This window comes from Emydura macquarii, unplaced genomic scaffold (genome assembly GCF_026122565.2).
Source record: "Emydura macquarii macquarii isolate MOO-44397 ecotype Brisbane River unplaced genomic scaffold, CSIRO-AGI_Emac_v2 contig_3372, whole genome shotgun sequence".
In the NCBI taxonomy this organism is placed as follows: Eukaryota; Metazoa; Chordata; order Testudines; family Chelidae; genus Emydura; species Emydura macquarii.
This window is the reverse complement of record NW_027133509.1, coordinates 656,016-680,595: the sequence shown is the minus strand read 5'-3', so window position 1 is coordinate 680,595 and position 24,580 is coordinate 656,016. Positions and strand designations below refer to the sequence as shown.

General features: G+C 46.8%; 1 protein-coding gene across 1 annotated transcript in view; it reads left to right on the top strand.

The window, feature by feature from the left end:
- The first annotated feature begins 2,660 nt into the window (after positions 1-2,660).
- The window catches only part of LOC137143945 (nuclear GTPase SLIP-GC-like), a 51,802-nt gene continuing 29,882 nt past the window's right edge, over positions 2,661-24,580 (top strand). The window contains exons 1-10 of the mRNA XM_067534019.1: positions 2,661-2,672; positions 4,403-4,527; positions 5,472-5,567; positions 11,922-12,026; positions 13,644-13,749; positions 17,902-18,124; positions 18,834-19,070; positions 19,979-20,206; positions 21,072-21,247; positions 22,604-22,622. Coding sequence (XP_067390120.1) covers positions 4,500-4,527; positions 5,472-5,567; positions 11,922-12,026; positions 13,644-13,749; positions 17,902-18,124; positions 18,834-19,070; positions 19,979-20,206; positions 21,072-21,247; positions 22,604-22,622 — 1,218 coding nt within the window. The 5' untranslated portion in view covers positions 2,661-2,672; positions 4,403-4,499. The remainder of the gene's footprint in view (positions 2,673-4,402; positions 4,528-5,471; positions 5,568-11,921; positions 12,027-13,643; positions 13,750-17,901; positions 18,125-18,833; positions 19,071-19,978; positions 20,207-21,071; positions 21,248-22,603; positions 22,623-24,580) is intronic.

Below are 24,580 nucleotides of genomic sequence, written 5' to 3'. Positions count from 1 at the left end.
TCTTTACTGGACCTAGTGGCTGACTGGGAGCCGGAGGAACTGGAATGCAGAAAAAGGGACTGTGTGTATTTGTGTACTGGCTTCTGTGGGGATTCAGAAGCGCAGTTTGTAGCTAGTTGGGAAGTCTGGCTTCAGTGTCACCCACCAGCGCTGGGGGAATCTGCTCTTCGTTTGCAGCCTGCCCTGACCTTGGCATTATCAGTTGGCTACCCTGGGCACGGATGGATCAGTGTCCACTTCAGAATTTGTTGCAATTGTAGAATAACCTGTCCACAGGGAACATTATTCCTGATCCCGGTCAATCAGAGGCCAGACTATGCCCTGAAACATGAGGGTTTATATCCCTTCCAAAATTTCTGGTTGATCTTTTTTAATCCTTACTTGTGTCACCCTGGAGGTTACCCTTCTGTATATAAAGGTCCAATCCTTTTTTGTATGTTGCTAAGGTCTGGCTCCCAGTGATATCTTGTGGCAATGAGTTCCACAGGCCTATTGTGTGTTATGTGGAAAAAAATTGGATTTCCTTCTTTATCTGGTTTAAATCAGCTGTGATTCAAAGTCCTTGAATGTCGCCTTGCTGTTGTATCTGAAAGATGAAAAGAAGTTCCTGATCCTCTGATCCAGAAGATCACCTATGATTTAGTATACTGTTATTGTGTCCCTTCTTATTTGTCTACTCTCTAAAGTAAAAAGTCCAGGTCTCTTTCAGCACTGTAGGCTCTGACCCTGCAAACACACACACATAAATTTAAGCACATGCATAAGTATCTGCAGGGTTGATGTAGTGAATGTGGGTCTGGGGACATGACCCAAGTTTGAAAAGATTGGCCCTAAAATCATAAAATCCTAACTTGTATTGCTACCGAGTTATATTATTCTGACCGCAAGGGGAGTGCAAATTTGGGAATTAAACAATGATTCTGGGAAGGATCCTGCAATAATTTATATAGAGATGAAATTGCCCAAGATAAGATGAGGTTCAAGAGGCTTGTTTAAGGGTGTTTCTGTTGCAGAGAAACTGAAACCAAGGTAGCTGCAAATTCTCCCGTCATGACCGGTATAAAAAAGGCCTTTCCCCATTTCCGCACTGCTTTTTGCACTCCATCTTTCTGTTGAAGAGACACTGTTACCTCGAATTCTGGGCCTAAATCTTCAAGCCTGACTAGTGACTTTGGGTGTCTCAATTTGAAACACTGCAAAGGGTCCTGATGGTCAGGGAGTAGGTTTTTAAAAATCAGGTCCCGTTAAGATGCATCAGGTTAGCTTCCCCAGAATCACAGAGCACTTCTGAAAATTCTGTCTTTGTAATGACGTAAAAAGAGTTAAAAATTACAACTCTGATGAAATCCATTGGAGCAGACCCAGGCTGGCAAAGGAGCTAACAAGTGTATTTGCAGCATGCAACCCTGGTGTGACTGGGCTCGTTCTAGACCATCCTCAAGTAGCTCCTGTGATGTGAGCCGGATGTGCTAGTGTTGAGGCAGAGGCACAGAGACCAGCAGAGCTGTGAGCCGCATAGACAGATTCCGTGCCTCGCTCCAAACAGCTTGTAAAGAATTCAAAGCTGACTGTAAGTCACACAGGAAAGGTTTAGAACTTGAGGGCTTTGAACTAAAGACGTTCAATTTTCAGTGCATTTGACTGGATTGTTTCTGGGGCGTTTCTCCTTACTTAGCTGTACACATTAATTATTAAACACTGAAATATAGTGGAAAAAGCCAGAAACCTATGAACTTCATTGACAACAGAAAATTCTCTGAATGTTCAGTTTCTAGGAGGTTTAAGGGAAATCCTTTAGATGCGCTCTGATTCAGTGGCAAGTTATTGGGCTGGAGAACTTAGTTTAAGATTTTAATGATGAAACCATTTTTAAGACCCCGATCCTGCAATTTGCATGGGCAAAGCCCAGCCCCATTGGCTTTGAACTGATATTGATTATTGGGTTTTGCGTTTGGGTGCCAGATAGCGTTGATGGCCTGTGCTATACAGGAGGTCGGATTAGATGACCTGGTGATACTTTCTGGCCCTAAACTCTATGACTATGACTTGAATTCTATGACTATGACTTGAATTCCGCTCTGCACTGGCTTGGGATCTGCATATGCCGAATATTTTGTAGGGTATGGGCCTTTAACATTTCATTACCTTGACACCAGTTACGTTTTTATTAATATTGAGCTTTGTATTTGAACAATTTTATTTATCTTTTTAATTAAAAGGGCTATTTTGATCTGAAATTACCACCCAGTGTCTCTTTAAACTTAAATCTCCTTTTTAGGGGATGGGGATCATAAGACATTTCAGCCCCAAAGCATGTTTCTGGTGAAATTCAGAAGTAGGCAAAATAGATCACATCTGGAAAAGGACATGGCAGAATTAGCCAGGGTTCAGAGAAGGGTGATGAGAATTACTAGGGGCATGGCAAAGCTCTCACATGAGGTGAGGTTGAAATGATTTGGATTGTTTATTGTGGTCATTGTATAGCTGGTACCTCGTTTTCCACCTGGACTCTCAGACCCTTTCCCTGCCTCATCCCTGATTGGCCCACACTCTCTTCACTTTCCACCCTACTTGAGGGGAGAGGTACAGCACACTGGGAAAGGCAGCCAAGCAGTATCCAGAAGAAGCGGGATGCACACCGGGGTCATCATGAGAAGGGGAGCCAATGAGAGGTGGGTCTTGGGATTGAGCAGCAGCGTGATTGGCCAGCTGGCCTGCAGGGCCTGGGTGGGGTGAGTGAGTGGCAAGCAGCCCGGCCAATCAGAAGTCAAGTGAGGGTTTCACTGTAAGTGCTGGCTTGAGTGGCCAACCAGCAAGAGATGCAGAGCTAAGTTTTGTAATAGTTTTATTAGTACAGTCAGCAGTCACCAACCCTCCAACCCAGCACGGTGGACAGATCATACAGAATGTTAATCATTATCTTCCTCATCACCATCACCTTCCTCATCGCCATCGCCAGTGGCTGTCATCCTGGCACCTCTCAAGGGCCACGTCCCTCCCTCCCCAAGCCACAGGCTGGGATACAATTTATTATAATATGTTTTGCTGTCACCACTATGCCTAATGAATATTCAGTAGGGGTTTCTCCCTTTCTTTCTTATTGTATTTCCTCACCCTACTAATATCGGGGTTCCCTTTCCCTATAGGTTACTAGGCCTTTTACCTCAAGCTTATTAGAATAAACATCAATTAGTTACCATGGCTCTCTTGTGGTCAGATATATGGGGATATTCCTATCCTAAACTATCCAAAAGCTAGTTCAGTTCATATCGCGGTGTACTTGATACCGATCTATACAAAAATCACCTTCATGTAAGGTGACCGGATGTAGCTAAGATAGTCCACCTGAAAATATGAAGGTCAGGGCAGATTGCAAAAGGAGATCAGATTCTCTCAAACTGGTGGCTAACACTGTGACTAGTTGATTAATCTAACTTCAAACAGTGCTCCTGATTCCCCGGACTGATTATCAAGAAGCCCAAAAAGAAATCAGACAGCCACCTTTATTGCATTTCAGTCTCTGGCTCCCAATCAGCAACTAGGGCCAGTAAAGAGAGACGTCATTGAAAACTTGAATCCTCTTTACAAAATATTCTTCTGATCCTTAGGGATCATCCACACTACCAGATTAATATATGTTTAGATCTTACCCAAAGTACTGAAGGGTTGGCTGGCAGTGTATCTAAAACTAAAGGTTTATTTTAAAAGAAAAGAAACAAACAAGAAGAGATGTTAAAGGATCAAAGCAATCAGATATATGCATATGACTTTATAGTCCATATATCAGGTTCTTAGCAGCATTGGTTAGTTTGCTGGCTTGTAAATTTCCTCTGTAGCGCATCCAGTACCTGGATGGGTCTGTCAGTCCTTTGTTCAAAGCTTCAGATGTAGAGAAGTTGATCCAGAGGTAAGAAGCAGGAATGAAGACAAAATGGAGATGGTGAAGCTGCCTTTTATGTCCTTTGCCATATGGCTTGTCCCAAACACAAGCACACAGCAGCTGGGCATGGAAAAGCACTTGGAGTCCCCTGTCCCCAGGCATGTCCTGCTGACTCATGGCTTTTCCCCATGTGCCATACTATAGCTGATTGCCCTTGATGGGCCATCAAGCAGTCTGGACAATGCTCTTTGGGTAGGTGTGGGTAGGGTTAAGTCTGTCTGTAACTGTAGTTGCTGTGAAAGACATTGGTGCAGTTACACTGCTGGCTGGAATTGGTACAAATTCCCAGTGTAAACATGGTCCAAGCATCCCATGTAATAAGACAATTGCTGTGGAAATGCTGAGGGGGTGGAAATGCCACAAGCTAATGATGCAGCTGATTAAACACAAAGCAAATCAGTTAAGAATGTGACTCATTTTTTCTCCTCCTAAGGTAGCTTTTTTCATACCTACGCCTTGCAGAGTCATCCTCAATCTTCTTGAAATCTGAACACATCCTGGTTTTGAAAAGCACTAACAACCCAGAGTCAGCTCATAACTTTGGAACTGGTCTACTAGAATGGCGAGCAGCAGACCTGAATTCCCAGGTAAGATGATGCACCCTACAATCGTACTCTTACTGTGAACACTGTTACACGTATAGGAACAGATCCCCAGTTGGTGTAGATCTGCACACACTGATTTACAGCCACTGGAGATCTGGCCCAGGATCTCAGTGTTAACCCCTTGCTCTCACTTGCTTATAACTTTCTGAAATGGGAGACTTTTCCCTGCTTGGTCAGAGCGCAGGGGGGAAGCTGGAAGTGTGAGGACAATCTGTTCAGCCATTCTGGAATAAAAGACCTCACCCAGGTCAGCTGACGCAGGCTGAGGGGCTAAAAATTGCCATGTAGATGTTCGGGCATGAGCTCGCTCTCAGGGACTCTCCCTCCTCACGGAGGCCCAGAACACAGGCTCCCGCTCGAGCCTAAATGTCGACCGAGGAAATTCATAGCCCTGCAGCCTGAAGCAGCAGACTCGGGCCAGCCGCTTGTATTTAATCGTGGTGTAGAAGTACCTTTTGAGGCTTAAAGAGCCCACTAGGGGCCTTGCTATGTTAATGTAATTAACCTGGGAGCCGGGCACCATTTCAGATTGGAGGGGGGAGGGCAACTTTAACCATGATTCCAGGGGCAATTTAGGCACCTGAAAACTCTCGGTCTTTTTGCAGATAACTTAGAAACTAGCTGACAGGAGCCCAGTATCTAATTCCTGTGTAAAGAAAGAAAAATATATACTAACAACAATTCGTGCCATAGTTTACGTTTATACATAAGTTTAGAACAATCAGGAGATAATACAGTACGTTGTTCCCTATCCCAAGCCTTTAGATATCGGTTTTGGAGCCTTAACTCGGATATCAGATACACAAGTTTGCTGTTTTGTGCGCTGTCTTTAATAGAGAAATATACAAATAAATCAAAGCTGCATAAAATCTGCTTGCCACTGCAACTGTTGTAGTTTTTTAAATGTTCTGTTCCAAATTGTGCAGAGGCGAATGAGACAATTGTCCCTGAAGCTGCAACTACCAGTGGACATAACGGCTCTGGACCAGAAGCGTCTGTCCCCTGCGTCTTCCCAGGGAGAGGTAAGGGGGTTTCTTGCTTCTCTAAGGGCAAACAGACCCCAAGACCCACTTATCTGCTCCTACCCCCCAACCTTATTCTGCTCCCCCTCCCTCAAGGTCCTTGCCCAAGGGATTGTTCCCCCTCAGCTGCTCCTCCCACACTCACTGCCTGCTCCCTCAGGGCACAACCCTATGCCCTCGCCTGTCCCTTCCCCCGGAGATTGACTCCCCTTTCCCACCCCACTGCCCTACCCAGCTCCAACACCCCCCCACTGGGAGCCCTCCCCCTCTCATTCCCTCCACCATCATGGAGGACCCTGGGAGGACCCTCTGCTTCTTCCCTCCCACCCACCCTGACTGACCCATTCCTTGCCTGCCCCACCCCCAGAGGCCCTGCTCACTGCCCCCCCAGGGGCTGACCCCCTTCTCCTTGCTCCAGGCTGGTTAAGTCACCTGCATCAGCCTGCTGCCGTTAGACCCCAGTGGGCTCAGCTGTGCAAGTCCCCTTCCTCACTTCCTATTGGAAGAGAATAGAAACAACCCTTGTGCCCGATTGCAGAGATCGGGGCAAGATCCACTTCTCAGAGTGGCTAGGACACACCCCTTCATCTCCTAATTGGAGGAGCCAGCCCTCTCCTCCTAGTTTTCTCATGGGGTCCTGCCTCTGTTGCTCCCAATTGGCCCATGGTGGGAGTATATTTGCATCTATCCCCACAACCCATAAGTTACGGCCCACTGTACTGAGGCCCTAACCTCTGGAGTGTTCTGAATGGTCCCTTCCAGCCTTGATGGGCGGTGCTTATATGGAGAAGAGACAGGACAGGGAGGACAGTAGAATGTTATTGGTTAGGAGGATTGTCACTCCATATCAACTCAGCTGCTGATTGGTGGAGGCAGATGTGGGTGATGTGTAGGTGAGGTAAATCAGTGGTGGAAACTGACCACGGGAGGCAGGGCTCATAGAGGAGGGGACCTTGCTTCACGGTGCTGCAGGTAAGAGCTCCATCTAGGACTAGGACGTGGTCACAAGCAGACCTCTGGTATGAAACTCGTAGGGGGCATGTGTCCCCCCGCCTTCACTAAATGGCATCCCTGCCTGAGAGGGTCTGAGATACCACAGTGATGGGTGCCAGGACAAAACCTCTAAGCCCAGAAGTGAAAAGCAAAGATGCACCAGGAAGAGCAACTGAGTCATTCCATGCCTCTCCCTCTAGGTCCCTGGGCTGGGACTCAGTGGAGAGGGAGGGCCCGGTACCCACTACCTTCCCTCCACCTCAGTCCAGGAGAACCCCCTGCACGGGGAATTGATGGGCTGCAGTTTCACTGTTAGGCCTGCTGATTTCCAGGCAGGTTTCCCCCGTGGCATTCCAAGTACAGTCATTCTCCCACACACACATTGTGTGTCGACCAGTGACCACACATGCACCCGGGACTAAAGGGGTGAAAGGACTGTCGGGTCACGGCCTACCAGCCTGTGAGTGAAACCTGTTACAGGTGCATTATGAGGTAGCTTTGTGGATGCTTAGAACTTTTCCCAAGCACAAGGGGCTGCACGGGTGTACGGTGCTTGTTTGGAAATGTAACAAGTCGGCGATGGAGGCTGGTCACACGGGCCGATCAAAAACTGGAGTCAACTTTTCAATCCTGAATTAGGACCCAAGGAATTCTAGACCAGTCAGCCTACCTTCAATACCTGGAGAGATGCTGGAACAACTCATTAAGTGATTAGTTTGTAAGCAATAGGGTTATAAGTAATAACCAGCATGGATTTGTCAAGACGTGGTCATGCCAAACCAATCAAATTTTCTTCTTTGATGGGGTTATTGGCATAGAGGATGAGGGGAAGCTGTACACATGATACGTCTTGATTTTAGTAAGGCTACTGATGCAGTCCCATGTGACATTCTCTTAAGCAAACTAGGGAAATGTGGTCTAGATGAAATTGCTCTAAGGTGGGTGCAAACTAGCGGCCTTTAACTACCTGAAAGGGGGTTCCAGGGAGGATGGGGCTAGGCTGTTCTCGGTGGTGGCAGATGACAGAACAAGGAGCAACGGTCTCAAGTTGCAGTGGGGGAGGTCTAGGTTGGACATTAGGAAAAACTTTTTCACTACGAGGCTGGTGAAGCACTGGAATGGGTTACCTCGGGAGGTGGTGGAATCTCCATCCTTAGAGGTTTTGAAGCTGAGGCTTGACAAAGCCCTGGCTGGGATGATATAGCTGAGGTTAGTCCTGCTTTGAGCAGGGGGTTGGACTAGATGACCTCCTGAGGTCCCTTCCAACTCTAATATTCTATGATTCTATGAAAACTGGTTGAAGGACCAACTCAAAGAATAGTTATCAATAGTTTACCCGTAGCTGTTAAAATGAGAGAATGTTTGAGTGAGGTCCCACAACGGTTAGTTATTAGTCAGCATTTTTATTAATGACTTGGATAATGGAGTGGAGAGCGTGCTTATAAAATTTGCAGATGATGCAAAGCTGGGATGGTTTGCTAGCACCTGGAGGATAGCATTAGAATTAATAACAATCCCGACACATTGGAAAATTGGTCTACATTCAACAAGATGATATTCAATAAAGACAGTTACAGAGTACTTAGCTTATAAAGAAGTAAATGAAATGCACAACTACAAAATGGGACATCACACATGAGACAGTAGTACTGCAGAAAAAGATCTGGGGGTTATAGTAGATCAGAAATTGAATATGAGCCAAGAGTATGATGCAGTTGTGAAAAAGGCTAGTATCGTTCTGGGATGTATTAACAGGAGTGTCATATGTAAGAGACCGGAGGTAATTGTCTTGCTCTGCTCTGCACTCATGAGGCCTCAGATGTTGACAAACTGTAGAGAGTTCAGACAAGAACAATAAAAAAGATTTTGAACATCTGACCTGTGAGGAGAGGTTGCATTTGGGATGTGTTTTCAAACTTCTCTTTGCTATCATGAAGGCATTGCAGTTGAGGCCCTGAGAGGCCCCCTGGAATTAATTCCCAGCTCAGGCAGGCTCCTTGGGCAAGTCACTCAGGCTGAGGATTTTAAAGCTGTATAAGGCATTTGGACACCAAATTCTCATTGCAGTTAATCTTTGGCAGTTTTGAAGATCTCAGCCTGAATCTCTCTGTACTTCAGTCCCCATCTGTAAAGAGAGATAACACTTCTTCTTTCCTACTTCTTGCCATTCATTTCTATTCAGACTGAAAGCTCTTCGACCCAGACTTTCTTGTATTCTATTCCATATAGATGCATTATACCATGCTCGTCACTATAGTATATGAGCATCTTCCAGTGGTGCATTAAGCAACATAACTGTACATCTGTCACATGATGATTGTTCTCTCATCATCTCCCCAGAGGGAGAAGTGTATGGAATGGAATGACTTGCTTTGGTAGGGGTTTTTATTATTATTATTTGTTCAATATACCTATTGCTGCGGAGACGGCAGAGCCAAGGAAGTGTGCTTTGCACTTGAAACAGAAAGTGGTGAAATTTGTTATGGTCGTCCGTTCTCTTGGGGGAGTTCATTCCACAACCTCGGACCACCCCTGGAGAAAGTTCTGTTTCCTGCACAGACAAACTTTGCTTGTGTTGTCGAGCGTTCCATTGTGCCAGAGGAGCGAAGTTACCAACCACGGTCTTCGTCACACAGCTTTAGATGCTCTTTTAGGTATCCTGGGCCCAGGTCATGGAGTGCCTTGAAGACAAGGACTGAGACCTTAAACCTGACACTGGCTTCTATGGGAACACAGTGTAGGGAACAGAGGACAGGTGTGATGACGTGCTGCAGCATTTTGTACTAGTTGGAGTGTCCGAAGTGCTGAAGGTTTCATGGCCTGGTTTATTGCATTCCTTTGTCCAGCCAAGAAGGGATGAAGGCATGGAGTCAAATTAAGTAAAGATCTTAAATGAACCAAACTGTGCTGTAGAATCTCTATGGATAGTAATTGCATGCTTGAATAATAAGAATATAGCAGTAGGGATATACTACCGACCACCTGACCAGATTGGTGATAGTGACTGTGAAATGCTAAGGGAGATTAGAGAGGCTATAAAAATAAAAAACTCAGTGATAATGGGGGATTTCAACTCGTCGCATATTGAGTGGGTGCGTGTCACATCAGGACTGGATGCAGAGAGAAAGTTTCTTTACACTTTCAATGACTGTTTCTTGGAGTAGCTAATCCTGGATCCCACAAGAGGAGAGGCAATTCTTGATTTAGTTCTAAGTGGAGCACAGGATCTGGTCCAAGAGGTGAATATAGCTGAACCGCTTGGTAATAGTGACCATAACATAATAAAGTTTAACATCCCTGAGGGTGGAAAGGAGACATCAAAGCAGCCCTCCATGGTAGCATTTAATTTCAGAAAAGGGAACTACACAAAAATGTAGTATATGAAAAGGAGGAAGCCTGGTAAAGAATCAGTGGGGTCAATGGGAGATTGAGATGCTAAAGGAGCACTCCAGGACGATAAAACCACTGCAGAAAAATTAAATTAATTCTTTGCATCAGTCTTCATGGCTGAGGATGTGAGGGAGGAACTCTGAAGGAACTCAAATTTGAAATTGCAGATCTACTAACTGTGGTATGTAACCTATCATTAAATCAGCTTCTGCACCAGATGACTGAAGGATCGCTGATGTTACGCCAATTTTTTAAAAAGGTTCCAGAGGCGACCCCAGTAACTATAGGCCAGTAAGCCTAATTTCAGTACTGGGCCAATTGGTTGAAACTACAGTAAAGAACAGAATTATCAGACACACAGAGATGAACACAATTTGTTGGGAAAAGTCAACATGGTTTTTGTTAAGGGAAATCATGCCTCACCAATCTACTAGAATTCTTTGAGCGAGTCAACAAGCATGTGGACAAGGGTGATCCAATGGATATAGTGTACTTAGATTTTCAGAAAGCCTTTGACAAGGTCACTCTCCAAAGGCCCTTAAGTAAAGTAAGTAGTCGTGGGTTAAGAGGGAAGGTCCTCTCATGGATCAGTAACTGGTTAAAAGATAGGAAACAAAAGGTAGGAATAAATGTTCAGTTCACAGGGCAAGAGGTAAGTAATTGTGTCCCCCAGGGACTGTAATGGGACCAGCACTGCTCAACATATTTATAAATGATCTGGAAAAAGAGGTAAACAGTGAGGTGACAAAATTTGCAGATGATACAAAACTACTCAAGATAGGTAAGTCCAAAGCGGACTGCGAAGAGTTACAAAGGGATCTCACAAAACTGGGTGACTGAACAAAATGGCAGATGAAATTGCCCAATGTTGATAAATGCAAAGTAATGCACATTGGAAAACATAATCCCAACTGTACATATAAAATGATGGGGTCTAAATTAGCTGTTACCACTCAAGAGAAAGATCTTGGAGTCATTGTAGATAGTTCTCTGAAAACATCCACTCAATGTGGAGCGGCAGTCGAAAAAGCTAACCGAATGTTGGAAATCATGAAGAAAGAGATAGATAATAAGACAGAAAATATCATATTGCCTCTATATAAATCCATAGCACACTCGCATCTTAAATACTGCAAACAGCTGTGGTTGCCTCATCTCAAAAAAGATAATTGGAAAAGGTAAAGGAAATGGCAACAAAAATGACTGGGGTATGGAACAGTTTCCATATAAGGAGAGATGAATAAGACTGGGACTTCTCAGCTTGGAAAGGAGATGGCTAAAGGGGGATATGATAGATGTCTCTAAAATCATGACTGGTGTGGAGAAAGTGAATAGGGAAGTGTTATTTACTCCTCATAACACAAGAACTATGGGTCACCAAATGCAATTAATAGACAGCAGGTTCAAAACAAGCAAAAAGTAGTATTTCGTCTTCATCAACCTGTGAACTCCTTGCCAGAGGATGTTGTGAAGGCCCAGACTATAAGAGGGTTCAAAAAAGAATTGGATAAGTTTATGGAACATAGGTCCATCGATGGCTATTAGCCAGGATGGGCAGGGATACAAAGCCATGCTCTCAAGTGTCGCTAGCCTGTTTGCCAGAAGCTGGGAATGGGTGATAGGGGATGGATTATTTGATGATTACCAGTTCTGTTCATTCCCTCTGAAGTACCTGGCATTGGCCACTGTTGGAAGACAGGATACTGGGCTAGATGGAACATTAGTCTGACACAGTATGGCTGTTCTTATGAATAACTGTGGCCAGGTCTTAGTGTCTATATAGCACCTAGCACAGTCCTGGCCTCTACCAGTACTGTAATGCAAATAACAGTGATGGGTTTATACCCATAAATGGATCAGTTTTCTCATGCCATCTGTACTAAACCTCACGTCATTTATTAGTGAGCCTTGTAACCTACGTCCATCTCTAGTGTGATTGTGCTAATGAGGATGCCTCTTTAATCTGAAAAGGTGCCGAGGGGGAAGATATAAATGTATCATCACCTGCCAAGAAGAAGAGGAAGTTGGACAAATATCCAGCATTCGAGTTGGAGGAGCAAGAGTCCCTGAAAACCTGTAAGTATGAAAAACTGCCAGCCCCTGCTGACACTAGGAGCTGTGCCTGCAATACTCAGGGCTTTGGGGAGAGGGCAAAACTGGACCCAACCCTGGCTGTGCTGGAGGCACAGAAGCTATTTTCCCTCCCCAGGGGTCGGGTGCAAGGCTGCACAGCCCATATTCATGGGGCTGCTCTGTGTCACTTGCAGCAGGGGGCATCAGGGCCGAGGCATTCCATCGAAGGTGTGATGCTTCTCGGGTCACCCAGGGCTGTGAGCTGGGCGTTGGCCCTGGAATACAACCAGCCTGTCAGCTGCTCAAGCACCCCCCTCTGGGCTACACCAGTCTGCCCTGCCCTGCAGACTGACCATATACGCATGCCAGCCCCCGAATGCCTTCAAAGTGTCCCCACCCTGGTATCCAGCCCCTGGTCACTGGACCCCCACAGAAATCCCAGATCCTCTGTTCCCAGCCCAGTTTTACCTTAGCCCAGCTCTGCATCTCCTCACACAGCACTTCAGTTCAATCCTAGCAAAACAAAAGGGAATTAGTGTAAGAAAGCCTGGAGATTCCACTGGACACAAGTGTGAGGGATGAAAACAAATGGTGACATAAAACAAAGTCGTAAGACACGAACTAGGGCCCGTAGTCAGTTGTTGGCTGCGTGTGTGTGTTCTTTGTGCTACATTGGCTCGCACAGATAGCCAGCCCAGCAAACCTTGCTCGAACTGCCCAGAGGCGACAGATCCGTTTCATTAACAAATGCACATTGGCAGGTTAATTATCAATGAAGCAGAATCCTAGTATCCCGTAGACTCAACAGGACCATTGACACACGTATGCCCATAACAATGGGCCAGCTCAGTGAATGGCAGGACTTTCCATTCCCCCCTCGGCCGGACAAAGATATCCCCTTTGAGATTCCGCTTATATACATTGTTACAAATAAATTATGTATTGCCCCCCTGACGTGGTGAGTGACCACCTTGTACCTGTCGATTTGATCAAAACATCTCTATCCATCCCCCTGTCATCCTGACCTTATCTTTAAGAGGGGTCAGTGTGTCCTTGTGTCACCTTCGGGGAGTGTGTTCACACCATAGCCGTATATTGGAGTGTTCTGGTACCACCCTTCTGAAACGTGTTTCTGTGAATATTTAGTGCCCAGAAGTACTTGTGTTTTTGCAACACCAGCCCTGTTCTTGCCAAGTTCATGTAGTGGGTAGTGAATCTGACAGCAGGCATCTGCTTCGTAACAGGGCAGGGCCTGACTTTTGCTAACTCTTCTTTGTATTAGCAGGGCTTGACTCGAGTTCAGGACTTAGGGCTCATACGAAGCCCTATACTGCCTGTATGGCCCTGAGGATCTCATATGGGCCACAGCGATGCGCTGGTTGGGCCTCAAGCAGCCCGCAGGCGGCAGGTTGAGAACCACTGCACTAGCAAAACAGCACCCGCTAGCACCATGCTGGGACATTGGCTCAGGGGGATGAAGGACCATCTATTGAATCACCACTGCCATCTCACCCTGGGTTTTCCCGGGAGGTCTCCCCTCCTTGCTCTGAGTTGGTACAATGCAGCTTAGCTGGTGAGAGCTAATTCTAACCCTAGCATGTAATTGTATTCTCCTTCCAGATGAAAATATGGAATCCAGGATCAGGGAAGTTGTGAACATCATGTACGAGAAGCTGACCGCCTCTCTGCCCCAGGAAAATATGTCGGATGAGATTAAATATCTCAAGTGAGTCTGCAGCCCAGTTTCTCACTTAAAGTCTAATGATTTAGACACCACAGCCTGTGCTCACACAGACCTCTGCTTACCTGCTCTATGGACAGACCCACCTCACAATGTGCAGATCTAGGTCTGAACTCCTCGTGCATTCGAAGGGTTTGGATGCAAACCTGTCTCTCGATAGCACCATAGGAAATGACACACAGACTGGATCACGGTCCCTCTTCAGGAAGGACAGGCAGGGGCGAAAGGGTGGAGGAGTTGCACTGTATGTAAGAGAGCGCTATGATTGCTCTGATCTCCAGTATGAAACTGGAGATAAGCCAGTTGAGAGTCTCTGGGTTAAGCTTAGAAACAAAAACAATAAGGGGGATGTCTGTTACAGATCACAAGACCAGGAGGACGAGGTAGATGAGGCTTTCTTCAGTCAGCTAGGGAAAGTTTCCAGTTCACAGGACCTGATTCTCATGGGGGACTTCAATCACCCTGACATCTGCTGGAAGAGCAATTCAGCAGAGCACAGACAATCCAGGAAGCTTTTGGAGAGTGTTGGAGACAATTTCCTGGTGCAAGTGCTGGAGCAACCAACTAGAGGCTGTGCTTCTCTTGACCTTCTACTCACAAACAGGGAAGATTTGGTAGGGGAAACAGAAGTGGGTGGCAACCTAGGCAGCAGTGACCATGAGATGTTCAAGTTCAGGATCCTGACAAAAGGAAGAAAGGAGAACAGCTGGGTATGGAGAATGGACTTCAGAAAAGCAGACTTTTACTCCCTCAGGGAACTGATGGGCAGGATGCCCTGGGAGGCTAATGTGAGGGGGAAAGGAATCCAAGAGAGCATCCCGATGTGCGGAAAGAATGGCAAATATGGTAGGAGCCCAGCTTGGCTTAACAAAGAACTCTTTGGTGAGCTTAAACACAAAAAAGAAGCTTACAAGAAGTGGAAGCTTGGTCAGATGACTAGGGAGGAGTATAAAAATAATTCTCGAACATGCAGGAATGAAATCAGGAAGGCCAAAGCACAATTGGAGTTGCAGATAGCAAGGGATGTGAAGGGGAACAAGAAGGGTTTTTACAGGTATGTTACCAACAAGAGGAAGCTTAGGGAAAGTGTGGGCCCCTTACAGAATGGGGGAGGCAACCTAGTGACAGAGGATGTGGAGAAAGCTGAGGTACTCAATGTCTTTTTTGCCTCTGTCTTCACAGACAAAGTCAGCTCCCAGATTACTGCACTGGGCAGCACAGAATGGGGAGGAGGTGAACATCCCTGAGTGATGAAGAAACACGGTCAGGACTATTTAGAAAGATTGGACATACACAAGTACATGGGGCCGGATGCAATGCATCCGAGGGTGCTGAGGCAGTTGGTTGATGTGATTTCAGAGCCATTGGCTATTATCTTTGAAAGCTCATGGTAATTGAGGGACGTTCCTGATGATTGGAAAATGGCAAATCTAGTGCCCATCTTCAAGAAAGGGAAGAAAGAGGATCCAGGGAACTACAGACCAGTAAGCCTCACCTCAATCCCTGGAAAAATCATGGAACAGGTTCTCAAGGAATCCATTTTAAGGCAGTTGGAAGAAAGGAAGGTGACCAGGAACAGTCAGAATGGATTTCCCAAGGGCAAGTCATGTCTGTCCAACCTCATTGCCTTCTATGAAGAGGTGACTGGCTCTGTGGTTGTGGGGAAAGCGGTGGATGTGATATACCTTGAATTTAGCAAAGCTTTTGATATAGTCTCTTGCAGTATTCTTATCAGCAGGAAGAAGTATGGGTTGGATGAATGGACAATAAAATGGATAGAGAGCTGGCTAGGTCATCAGGTTCAACAGGTAGTGATCAATGGCTCCATGTCTAGCTGACAGCCGGTCACAAGCGGAGTGCCCAGGGGTTGGTCCTGGGGCCGGTTTTATTCAACATCTTCATTAATGATCTGGAGGATGGGTTAGATTGCACCCTCAGCAAGTTTGCAGATGCCATTAAGCTATGGGGAGTGGTAGATACCCTGAAAGGTAGGGATAGGATACAGAGTGGCCTAGACAAATTTGGGGATTCGGCGAAAAGAAATCTGATGAAGTTTAACAAGGACAAGTGTGGAGTACTCCACTTAGGACGGAAGAATCCCATGCACAACTATAGAGTGGGGACCGATGGGCTAGGCGGCAGTTCTGCAGAAAAGTACCTGGGGATTACAGTGGATAAGAAGCTGGATATGCGTCAGCAGTGTGCCCTGGTTGTCAAGAAGGCTAATAGCATATTGGGCTGCATTAGTAGAAGCATTGCTAACAGATCGCAGGAAGTGATTATTCCCCTCTATTAGGCATTATTAAGGCCGCATTTGGAGTATTGTGTCCAGTTTTGGGCCCCCCACTACAATAAGGATGTGGACAAGTTGGAGAGAGTCCAGCCGAGGGCAACAAAAATGATGAGGGGGCTGGAGCACAGGTCTTATGAGGAGAGGCTGAGGAAACTGGACTTGTTTAGTCTGCAAAAGAGAAGAATGAGGGGGGATTTGATAGCAGCCTTTAACTACCTGAAAGGGGGTTCCAGGGAGGATGGAGCTAGTCTGTTCTCAGTGGTAGTAGATGACAGAACAAGGAGCAACAGTCTCAAGTTGCAGTAGGGGAGGTCAAGGTTGGACATTAGGAAAAAGTTTTTCACTAGGAGGGTGGTGAAGCACTGGAATAGGTTACCTAGAGAGGTGGTGGGATCTCCATCTTTAGAGGTTTTTAAGCTGAGGCTTGACAAAGCCCTGGCTGGGATGATTTAGCTGAGGTTGGTCGTGCTGTGAGCAGGGTGTTGGACTAGATACCTTCTGAGGTCCCTTCCAACTCTAATCTTCTATGATTCTATGATTCCCGCTAGCCCAGTGTCCTGTCTCTGAGAGAGGCAGCACCAGCTGCTTCAGAGGAAAGTATAAGGACCCTGCAGTTATGGGATATCCCTGCTGCATGGCCCGTTCATTCCCCCAGCTGTGTACAGCTGCTGGAAAAGATAACACCACTGCAGGTATCTTCTCAACACAGGGCTCCGCGCAGGGCTCCAAGAAAAAATTGCTGACGGGGGGACATCCCCAATGGTACAAGTTCTATAGACTCTTGCTGCTCAGGAACCAAGTAGGAGCAAAGAGCTGGTGTGATGGCGCAAGACCTTTGTGCAGGCTGCTGTGAACTTACACAGGCCCCCCTGCCTTTTCCAGCCAGGGTGAACCCTGCCCCCTGAACAGGATGATGTGGGGAGATCAAGGCCATTAGGGGTATGTCTGCAATGTAGTAAACCTGACCCATGCCTAGAGACTAGGGGTTTCCAAGCCTGCGCTTGTGCATCCACATGATGTTGTAAACCCAGGCTTACGATGGTTGGACCCAGGACTCACAACCATTACACATACCGGAGTCAGATTGGGAGGTGGTGCGTCAGTGCAAAGATGCCCCGCACCGGCCAAACGGGGGAGGGAGCCATGAATCTGGCTCACTCAGCTCAGCGGGGCTCTCAGTCCACTCCTGGTGTGCAGGAACCTGGAACCCCTCTCTGCTCTCAGGTCTGGCGGGGAGCTGACAGGGAAATCCAGGTCCACCCGGTCCTCTGGGTTCCAGCTCAGAGCCCTCAAGCTAGACAAGGAGAGTCAGGGTTTGCTGACTCTGACAGAGCCCTGAGATCCTTCCTTCCTACCTTCCCTTGGGTGTCTGCAGCTCGTCACTCTGTTGGCCGGCTGCCCCTTTCTGGGGTGGTGTCTCTGGGCAGCTCTGTAGCAGTCTGATGATGGGAGTTCCTTTCTCCAACATGCTCACTCTGCTGGTCTGCCAAGCAGCAGCGGCTGGCAGTGCCTGGATTAACCCTTTGGTTGTTGGGCTAGCGTGGGGTACACACAGCCATGACACAGACCTTCTGCTTCTGGGGGCGTAACCCAGGGTTCCTCACACCTTCGCTGCTGTAGCCGCTCTCGGCCTTGGTTCATGGCGTATGGTGCTAACATTTGTCTGTCCATCCCGCCAAACCTTCACGATGGCGGAGCCTGATCTAGTGTTCATTGAGGGAGAAGGTGGGGGAGGGTCTTTCCATTAACTGCCATGGGGCTCTGTTTGTGAGGCAGGGAGCTGCCTGGCCTTTCCCAAATACATGAGTCTGTCTAACCCTTCCTCCGTTTCCCCTCCTCCTCAGGAAGCGTCTGTTCACCTTGAAGACCAAGTCTTCCTTGGATCCCATTTACATCGGGCTCTTTGGCAGTACTGGGACCGGGAAGAGCTCACTGTTGAATGCCATCATCGAGCACCAGTTCTTCCTGCCAGTGTCAGGGAGTGAAGCCTGCACCTCATGCATAGTGCAAGTCAACAGCAACCAGGGCAAAAACTACGAGGCAAAAATTCACCTTCTCTCACTAGAGGCAAGGCTGATTCCTCTGCATGACACAGGGCATGGGGTGGATGTGTTCTTTGGGACAGTATCCTGGCTGCTCGGTGTGTAGCCCTGCCCCCTCCACAGTGAATCTCTGTCTTATGGAGAGGGCGGCTGGCTGCCTGGCCCACATGGCCCCTGCTGGCTGCTTCTTACACTGAGGCTCATTCCTGCCTGATGATGGCTGTGGGCTCCAGGAAGGAAGTCATGTGCTCTAAGGACAGGGCTGGGGCTGGTTCTCTGCTGCTTAGGAGGCCCAGAGTGGACAGGTGAAAGCAACAGCACTTCCCTCCCTGCTTTGCTTGCAGTTGGCCAGAGGGGATTCCCGCTGCTGGAACCACAGCTGGTTTGTCTGCTGCACAATCCAGGGAATCACTTGTGCTGCTTCTGCACTATTGCTCCCCACACCTTCTCCTGCAGCACTGAGCCACTTCTCAGCTCCCCTACCACACCCTCTGCTCAGCATTCAAACAGCTCTTCAGTCACTTTAGTTGGACTGCTGTTACATCACTCCCACCCAGCCCGAGCTCCAGGCACCCCCATAGCTACTGACATCCACGACCGCTGCCTGTACAACCCTAATCAAATCCAGCCCCAGCACCTGCATTATCCCATAATAACAACCTGGCCCAGCTCCCAGCCCATTATTCAAATGCCCAAGATAATAATGGCCTGTTTGCCCTGCTCTGCCCTGGCAGGAATGGAAGGAGGAACTGAAGAATCTGGTGGAGCTTGTGAAGAAACCTGAGGAGGAGGAGAAAGAAGGGGAAGAGGAAGGGGAGGAGGAGAAGGAGAGTGATGTAGGTGAAGCTGTCCGAAAGCTTCGAGCGCTCTATGGGAAAGATGCTGAAGCCAGATCTTACGGAGATCTGTTGAGAGCAAAGCTACTAGTAAATATCCCTGCCTCAAAATGTATTCAACTCAAAGCAGCGCAGGTGAGTGAGTGTCTGTTCATAAATTCCAAATCCAGAAGACCATTGTGGGTTCAAAAAAGAATTAGATACATTCATGGGGGACAGGTCAATCAATGGCTGTTAGCCAAGGTGATCAGGGACAAACCCCATGCTCTGGGTTTCCCTAAACCTCTCACTGCCAGAAATTGGGAGTGGACAACAGGGGATGAATCACTAGATAAAGAGCCTTGTTCCATTCACTCCCTCTGAAGCACCTGGCCCTGGCCACTGTCAGAAGACAGGATACTGGGCTAGATGGACCATTGGTTTGACCCAGTATGGCAGTTCTTATGTGGGCAGAATGGGTAAAGAGGGTGGGGCCAGAGTGGGAGGAGGCTGGGGAGGGGAGGAGATAGGTGGGGTCCAGACCAGGGGTAAGGTGGGGAAGGAGGTGCTAGAGCAGGGGGAGGCCTGGGTGAGAAGGCGGGTCCTGGAGCAGCAGGACTAAGTGAGTACGGCCCAGTTTCAGACAGTGAAGGTAGGTGAGGGGCAGGCAGGGAGGAGAAGCAAGGGAATATTGCTTCTTGTCATCGGCTAAATCAATTCCACATTGTTTTTCCTGTGACATCACTTATATGAAGTCAACAATGCTGAATATTCTACAAGTTCTATGTGCGAGTGTATATCATGCTGCATGAATTAGGACAGTGGCTCTCAAACTGTTTACCATCCAGTCGTTCTTTTATCAGAGAACCAAAAGTAGGAGGGGAGAGATTCAAGACAGTGATAGGAAATGTGTGATTGTGCAGTGGGGGATGAATAGTGCGGGATGAAACTTGGTCTCACAACGCCCCCCCGTGGAAGGTCGTTCAATTCATTGCTGTTCACAGAGGACTTCAAGGTCCTGTCACCATAGAGGGGCAGAGTTTGATTTATTTATTGTGTCCCAGGCAAAAGAACTCTCTGACAAACTGGACCCTTATATCCGGTGTCACAATGACAAGGATGTGGAGGAACCAGCACAGGATGACGTGGGAACCAAGATGCGACTCTGGCCACTAATCAAATACGTGGAAGTGACGATTCCGAAGTCAGATGTGATTCCGGAAGGTGTTGTGTTTATGGATATTCCTGGGACAGGAGATTATAACAGCAAAAGGGATGAAATGTGGAAAGAGGTGACTTGCCGGCTCTGCGCTGTGTGGGAGGAAATGCTGAGACATGATTTGGCTGGAGAGTGTTTAAACATTGATTGTAACATCACTATTCCAGTGTAACAAAGGGAGCAAAGCTCTGGAGAGGGCAATGTGCTCTGGGGTCTGGGGAAGGCTTTAGTGGAATGGACAGAATCAGCACCTGAGGGTGCACCCCTGATATTAGCTAACGCTGCTTCCCAGCTTGGATCACTGCTGCTGCTGGATTCCCATAGCATCACAGGCCCATAGCACCTCCGCACGTCCCTGGGAGACTGATGGTTTTCTTCTGAAGTGCAGACCCTGCAAAGATCACATGCTCCTTTATCTTCTCTCACCTACGGCTATCCCACTGAATGTCTGCACAGCAATTAAACACCCAGAGCTGGCCCAGGTCAGTTGACTCCAGCTCGGGACATGGGGCTGTAAATTGCCGTGTAGACATTCACTGCAGCCCAGGCTTCGGGACCCCACCCTCCTCCTGTGGGGTCTTGAGCTCAGGCTCCAGTCCAAAAGCAAATGTCTATACAGCAATTTTACAGCCCCACAGCCCAAACCAGCTGACTCAGGCCAGCCATGGGTCTCTAATTGATGTGTAGACATATCCCTAGAGGTCAACTCTAAACCTCCAGCTAGTGCTGTCCTGAATGGTACAGATGCATCATAGCTGGGGGCTTGAACAAGGGGCTCAAATTGCTCACAGAATCCTGCAGAGACTGAGCGCTCTACATTGCCATGGCCGTCAGTGGGGAATCGAGGGTGCTCCGCGTGTTGCAGGACGGAGCCTGGCTGCCTTTTCCCTTCCAGATATAATTCTCTCTCTCTCTCTCTCTCTCTCATTCTTCTTAAGAGCATCAATAAATGTTCAGTCATCTGGGTTATCAGCAACATCGAACGAGTTGTGGGGGACAAAGTTCATGAAGTGCTGCTGACTGAGAGCATCAAAGCTTACCAAGGCGGGATGTGCAGAGATATCACCCTGGTGGTCACCAAGTCTGATAATCTGCAGCTGGATGAATACCTGAGGTAGTGGAATAGTCTATCCCCAGGCTTCAGGAAGTGCGAAAGTCCTTCCTTCAGAGATGTACAGTCTGTCTGCCCGTCTTCCTCCTGCAGCCCCTCCTTCTATCTCCCAGCCAGTCCATGTTCACCCATCGGCTTCTGAAGCATCTGGCATTTGTTCTGGCTGGTGTTTTCAGTATCCAACAACAGTCTTGGTCTAGACCGGTGGTTCTCAAACGTATTTGATCATGCCTCTCTTCTTTCCGTCTAGTAATAGTTTACACCCACCCTTCTGCCATGCACGTACATATACAGGGAAAAAATAAATCAACATGCAAATCTCACTAAATATGACATTCAGTAAGGCATTGATTCAGCCAGACCCAACGATCCATTGTAATAAGAGCAAAGGCAAAACTGCGAGGATGCTTACAATTAAATGTGCACACTGCATTGTAGCAAATGGATTAACGGACAGATGCCAACGACTTTGTATAACATTATCCAAGCTTAACAAAAATCCACCAGAATGCACAGCGCCATCTAGAGTCAGATGCACAGCACCATCTGAGGACTTTATATGTCTGGAGGAATCAGCCTTGCAGTTATTCATCACTGTGGGTGAAATGTGCGCAGGAAGTTTCTTTTTTCCTAAAGGTTCTCATGGCCTCACTAGAATATATTCCACACCCCCAGTTCAGGGGGACCCTCCCCCGGTTTGAGAACCTCTGGTCTAGACAGGATGAAAGTGTAGGTATCTGTGTGTATAACACTGTGCCCCTGGGAGAGTCGGCAGCAGGAACTGAACGTGAGAGCTGAGGATTGAAAAGCATCCTCTATTTTGCAATTAAACTACGTGAAATCTGCCATAGCAGTCTTTTCATTTGAATGTATCCAATCTCTCACCACCCAACACTTCACCAATGTCACCTGCCCAGCTGCAGTAACCACCCAGAACCTCACAGCAGTAGCGGGGATAGAACTCTGATCCTCCTCTTCCAAAAGTAACACTGGAGCTATAGTATAATCAGTGTATCAGAGGGAGCCAGTATGTCAGGTCTGACGAGAGCTGTGAACCACCAATTCACCTCTGTGTCACAGGCATTGGGAAGAAACAGGTCAGTGTATAATTGTCCTCTACAGGGATTCTTGCACCTTCCACTGAAGCACCTCGTGCTGGTCGCTGCTAGGGACCAGATGCTGGGCTAGGTGGACTTTGGGTCTGATCCAGGCTGGCAATGTCTATGAACACACTAAAGCCCAATTTCCAGACTGTGTATTTTCACCTTCCATAAAACCCCTGCACATATTTATGTGCAAGGGGCATAACAGGATTTTTGTCAAACCTGGTTAAATGTGTCCTTTTCATTTTTTTTCCAGGGAAAGAAAACAGAATAATGTGAGTATTTGAAGACTTAAAAAAAAAAAAAAAAAAAGTTATAGTTTTAAAATTGAAGGTGCTCCATGAACAAAACTGAGAAGTAACTGATTTGTGTTGTGAAGATGGTGTTATCCCCTAGGCTCCTAAATACAAAGGGTTGCACCAGCAAGACTCCTGCTTACTGTAAGAGGAGCTGCAGGGCTAATTTTTTTAAAAATTAGGCATTTATAGCATCCATGGGGCCCAGTCTAGGTATCGCCTGCTCATGCTCCACACATGAGCACCCCCATTCGCCTTGTGTGGCTAAGAAAAATGCAGTTTAGCCCACAGTCAGGATAAAATTACAAGAGCTATCAGCATCTGTAATTCAGAAAGGAAGTAGATCATCAGCTGGAATCAGGTAAATATCCTAAGAGAGGCCTGGTCCAGTTGTGTGAAAGCCAGGAAGTCCCTTGTTCTTATCCCATCTCAGAGATTCGTAGTGTATTCCTTGGCAGTTCTCTGTGCCTTAGCTTCTCCATCTGTTAAATGGGAACAATAGGTTTGTCCCCAAACATGGGAGCCCTGAGGAATGCAAAATGTTAGAATTTAGGCAGCGTTGATAACAAAGTTGAGTGAACTCAGCCATATGGGTTAATTTATTTATGGCCATAATCCTAGTAGTATCTGAGCATGTCACAAACATTATTCAATTTATCCCCTCACCCCTGTGAGGCAGGGATGTTATTCCCATTTTACAGGTGGGGAACTGAGGCCCAGAGAGACTCAGTTACTTCTGCAAGGTCACACACGGAGTCTGTGGCAGAGCTGGAAATCCAGTCTGGATCTCCTTAGTCCCAGTCTAGTTTCGTAACCACTAGACCTTCTTGTCTAGCCTTCTATGGTTTATTTCTGAATCATAAACAAGGGTTCAAAGAACTAAAATCAGTTCACAGACAAAACAAGCCTTGATCAAATGTTGCCCAATGTAAAATGGCAGAACAAGACCAAATTAGGAGCTGAAGATATGCTTCCGATTATAATACAGATTAATTCCACTAGAGCTGGTTTTTGTGTTTCATGTAGCAATGTCTGCCTCACTAACTAACCTGGGAGAAGCAGCTTATGAAAAGATAGTTTTAAATTACATGAACCAAAAACAAAATGAATGTTGTTGAAAGCAATAATGCTGTTTAATTCTTTTGATAGTTTGCAGTTAGCTGAACGATGTAATTTAGCCAAGAGAAGGTTAAGAGGTGACTTGATCACAAACTACAAATGCCTACATGGGAAAGAGATTTCCAAGAGCAGATGACTCTTCAATCTAGCAAAAAAAGACCTAACAAGATCCAGTGGCTGGAATCTGAAACTGGATAAATTCAGACTATGAATAAGGCAAAAAATGTTAACAGTGTGGGTAATTAATCATTGAACCAATTTACCTAGGGTGGGATGGTCACTTGGAGTCTTTACATCAAGACTGACTATCTTTCAAAGGGCTTGTCTACACAGAGCAGTAATGTGGACTATGGGGGTGTGTGTGATTTCTAAAGTGCACTAACCTGCTACTCATTAATTGGTCCATGTGCATCCTTCCAGCATGCACTGGAAGTTCCCTATAGGCTTTAACATAGAATCCTATAAGTGTAGGACAAGCAGGGACCTCAAGAGGTCATCGAGTCCAGTCCCTGCACTCAAGACAGGACTGAGTAATAGCTAGATCATCCTCGACAGGTGTTTGTCTAACCTGTTCTTAAAAACCTCCAGTGATGGAGACTCCACAACCTCTCTAGGCAATTTGTTCCAGTGCTTAGCTACCCTATAGGAAGTTTTTCCTAATGTCCATCCTAAGCCTCCCTTGCTGCAATTTAAGCCATTGCTACTTTTCCTGTCCTCAGACGTTAAGGAGAACAATTTTTCTCCTTCTTCCTTGTAACAACTTTTTATGCACTTGAACTGTTATGTTCTTCCTCAGTCTTCTATTTTCTAGACTAAAC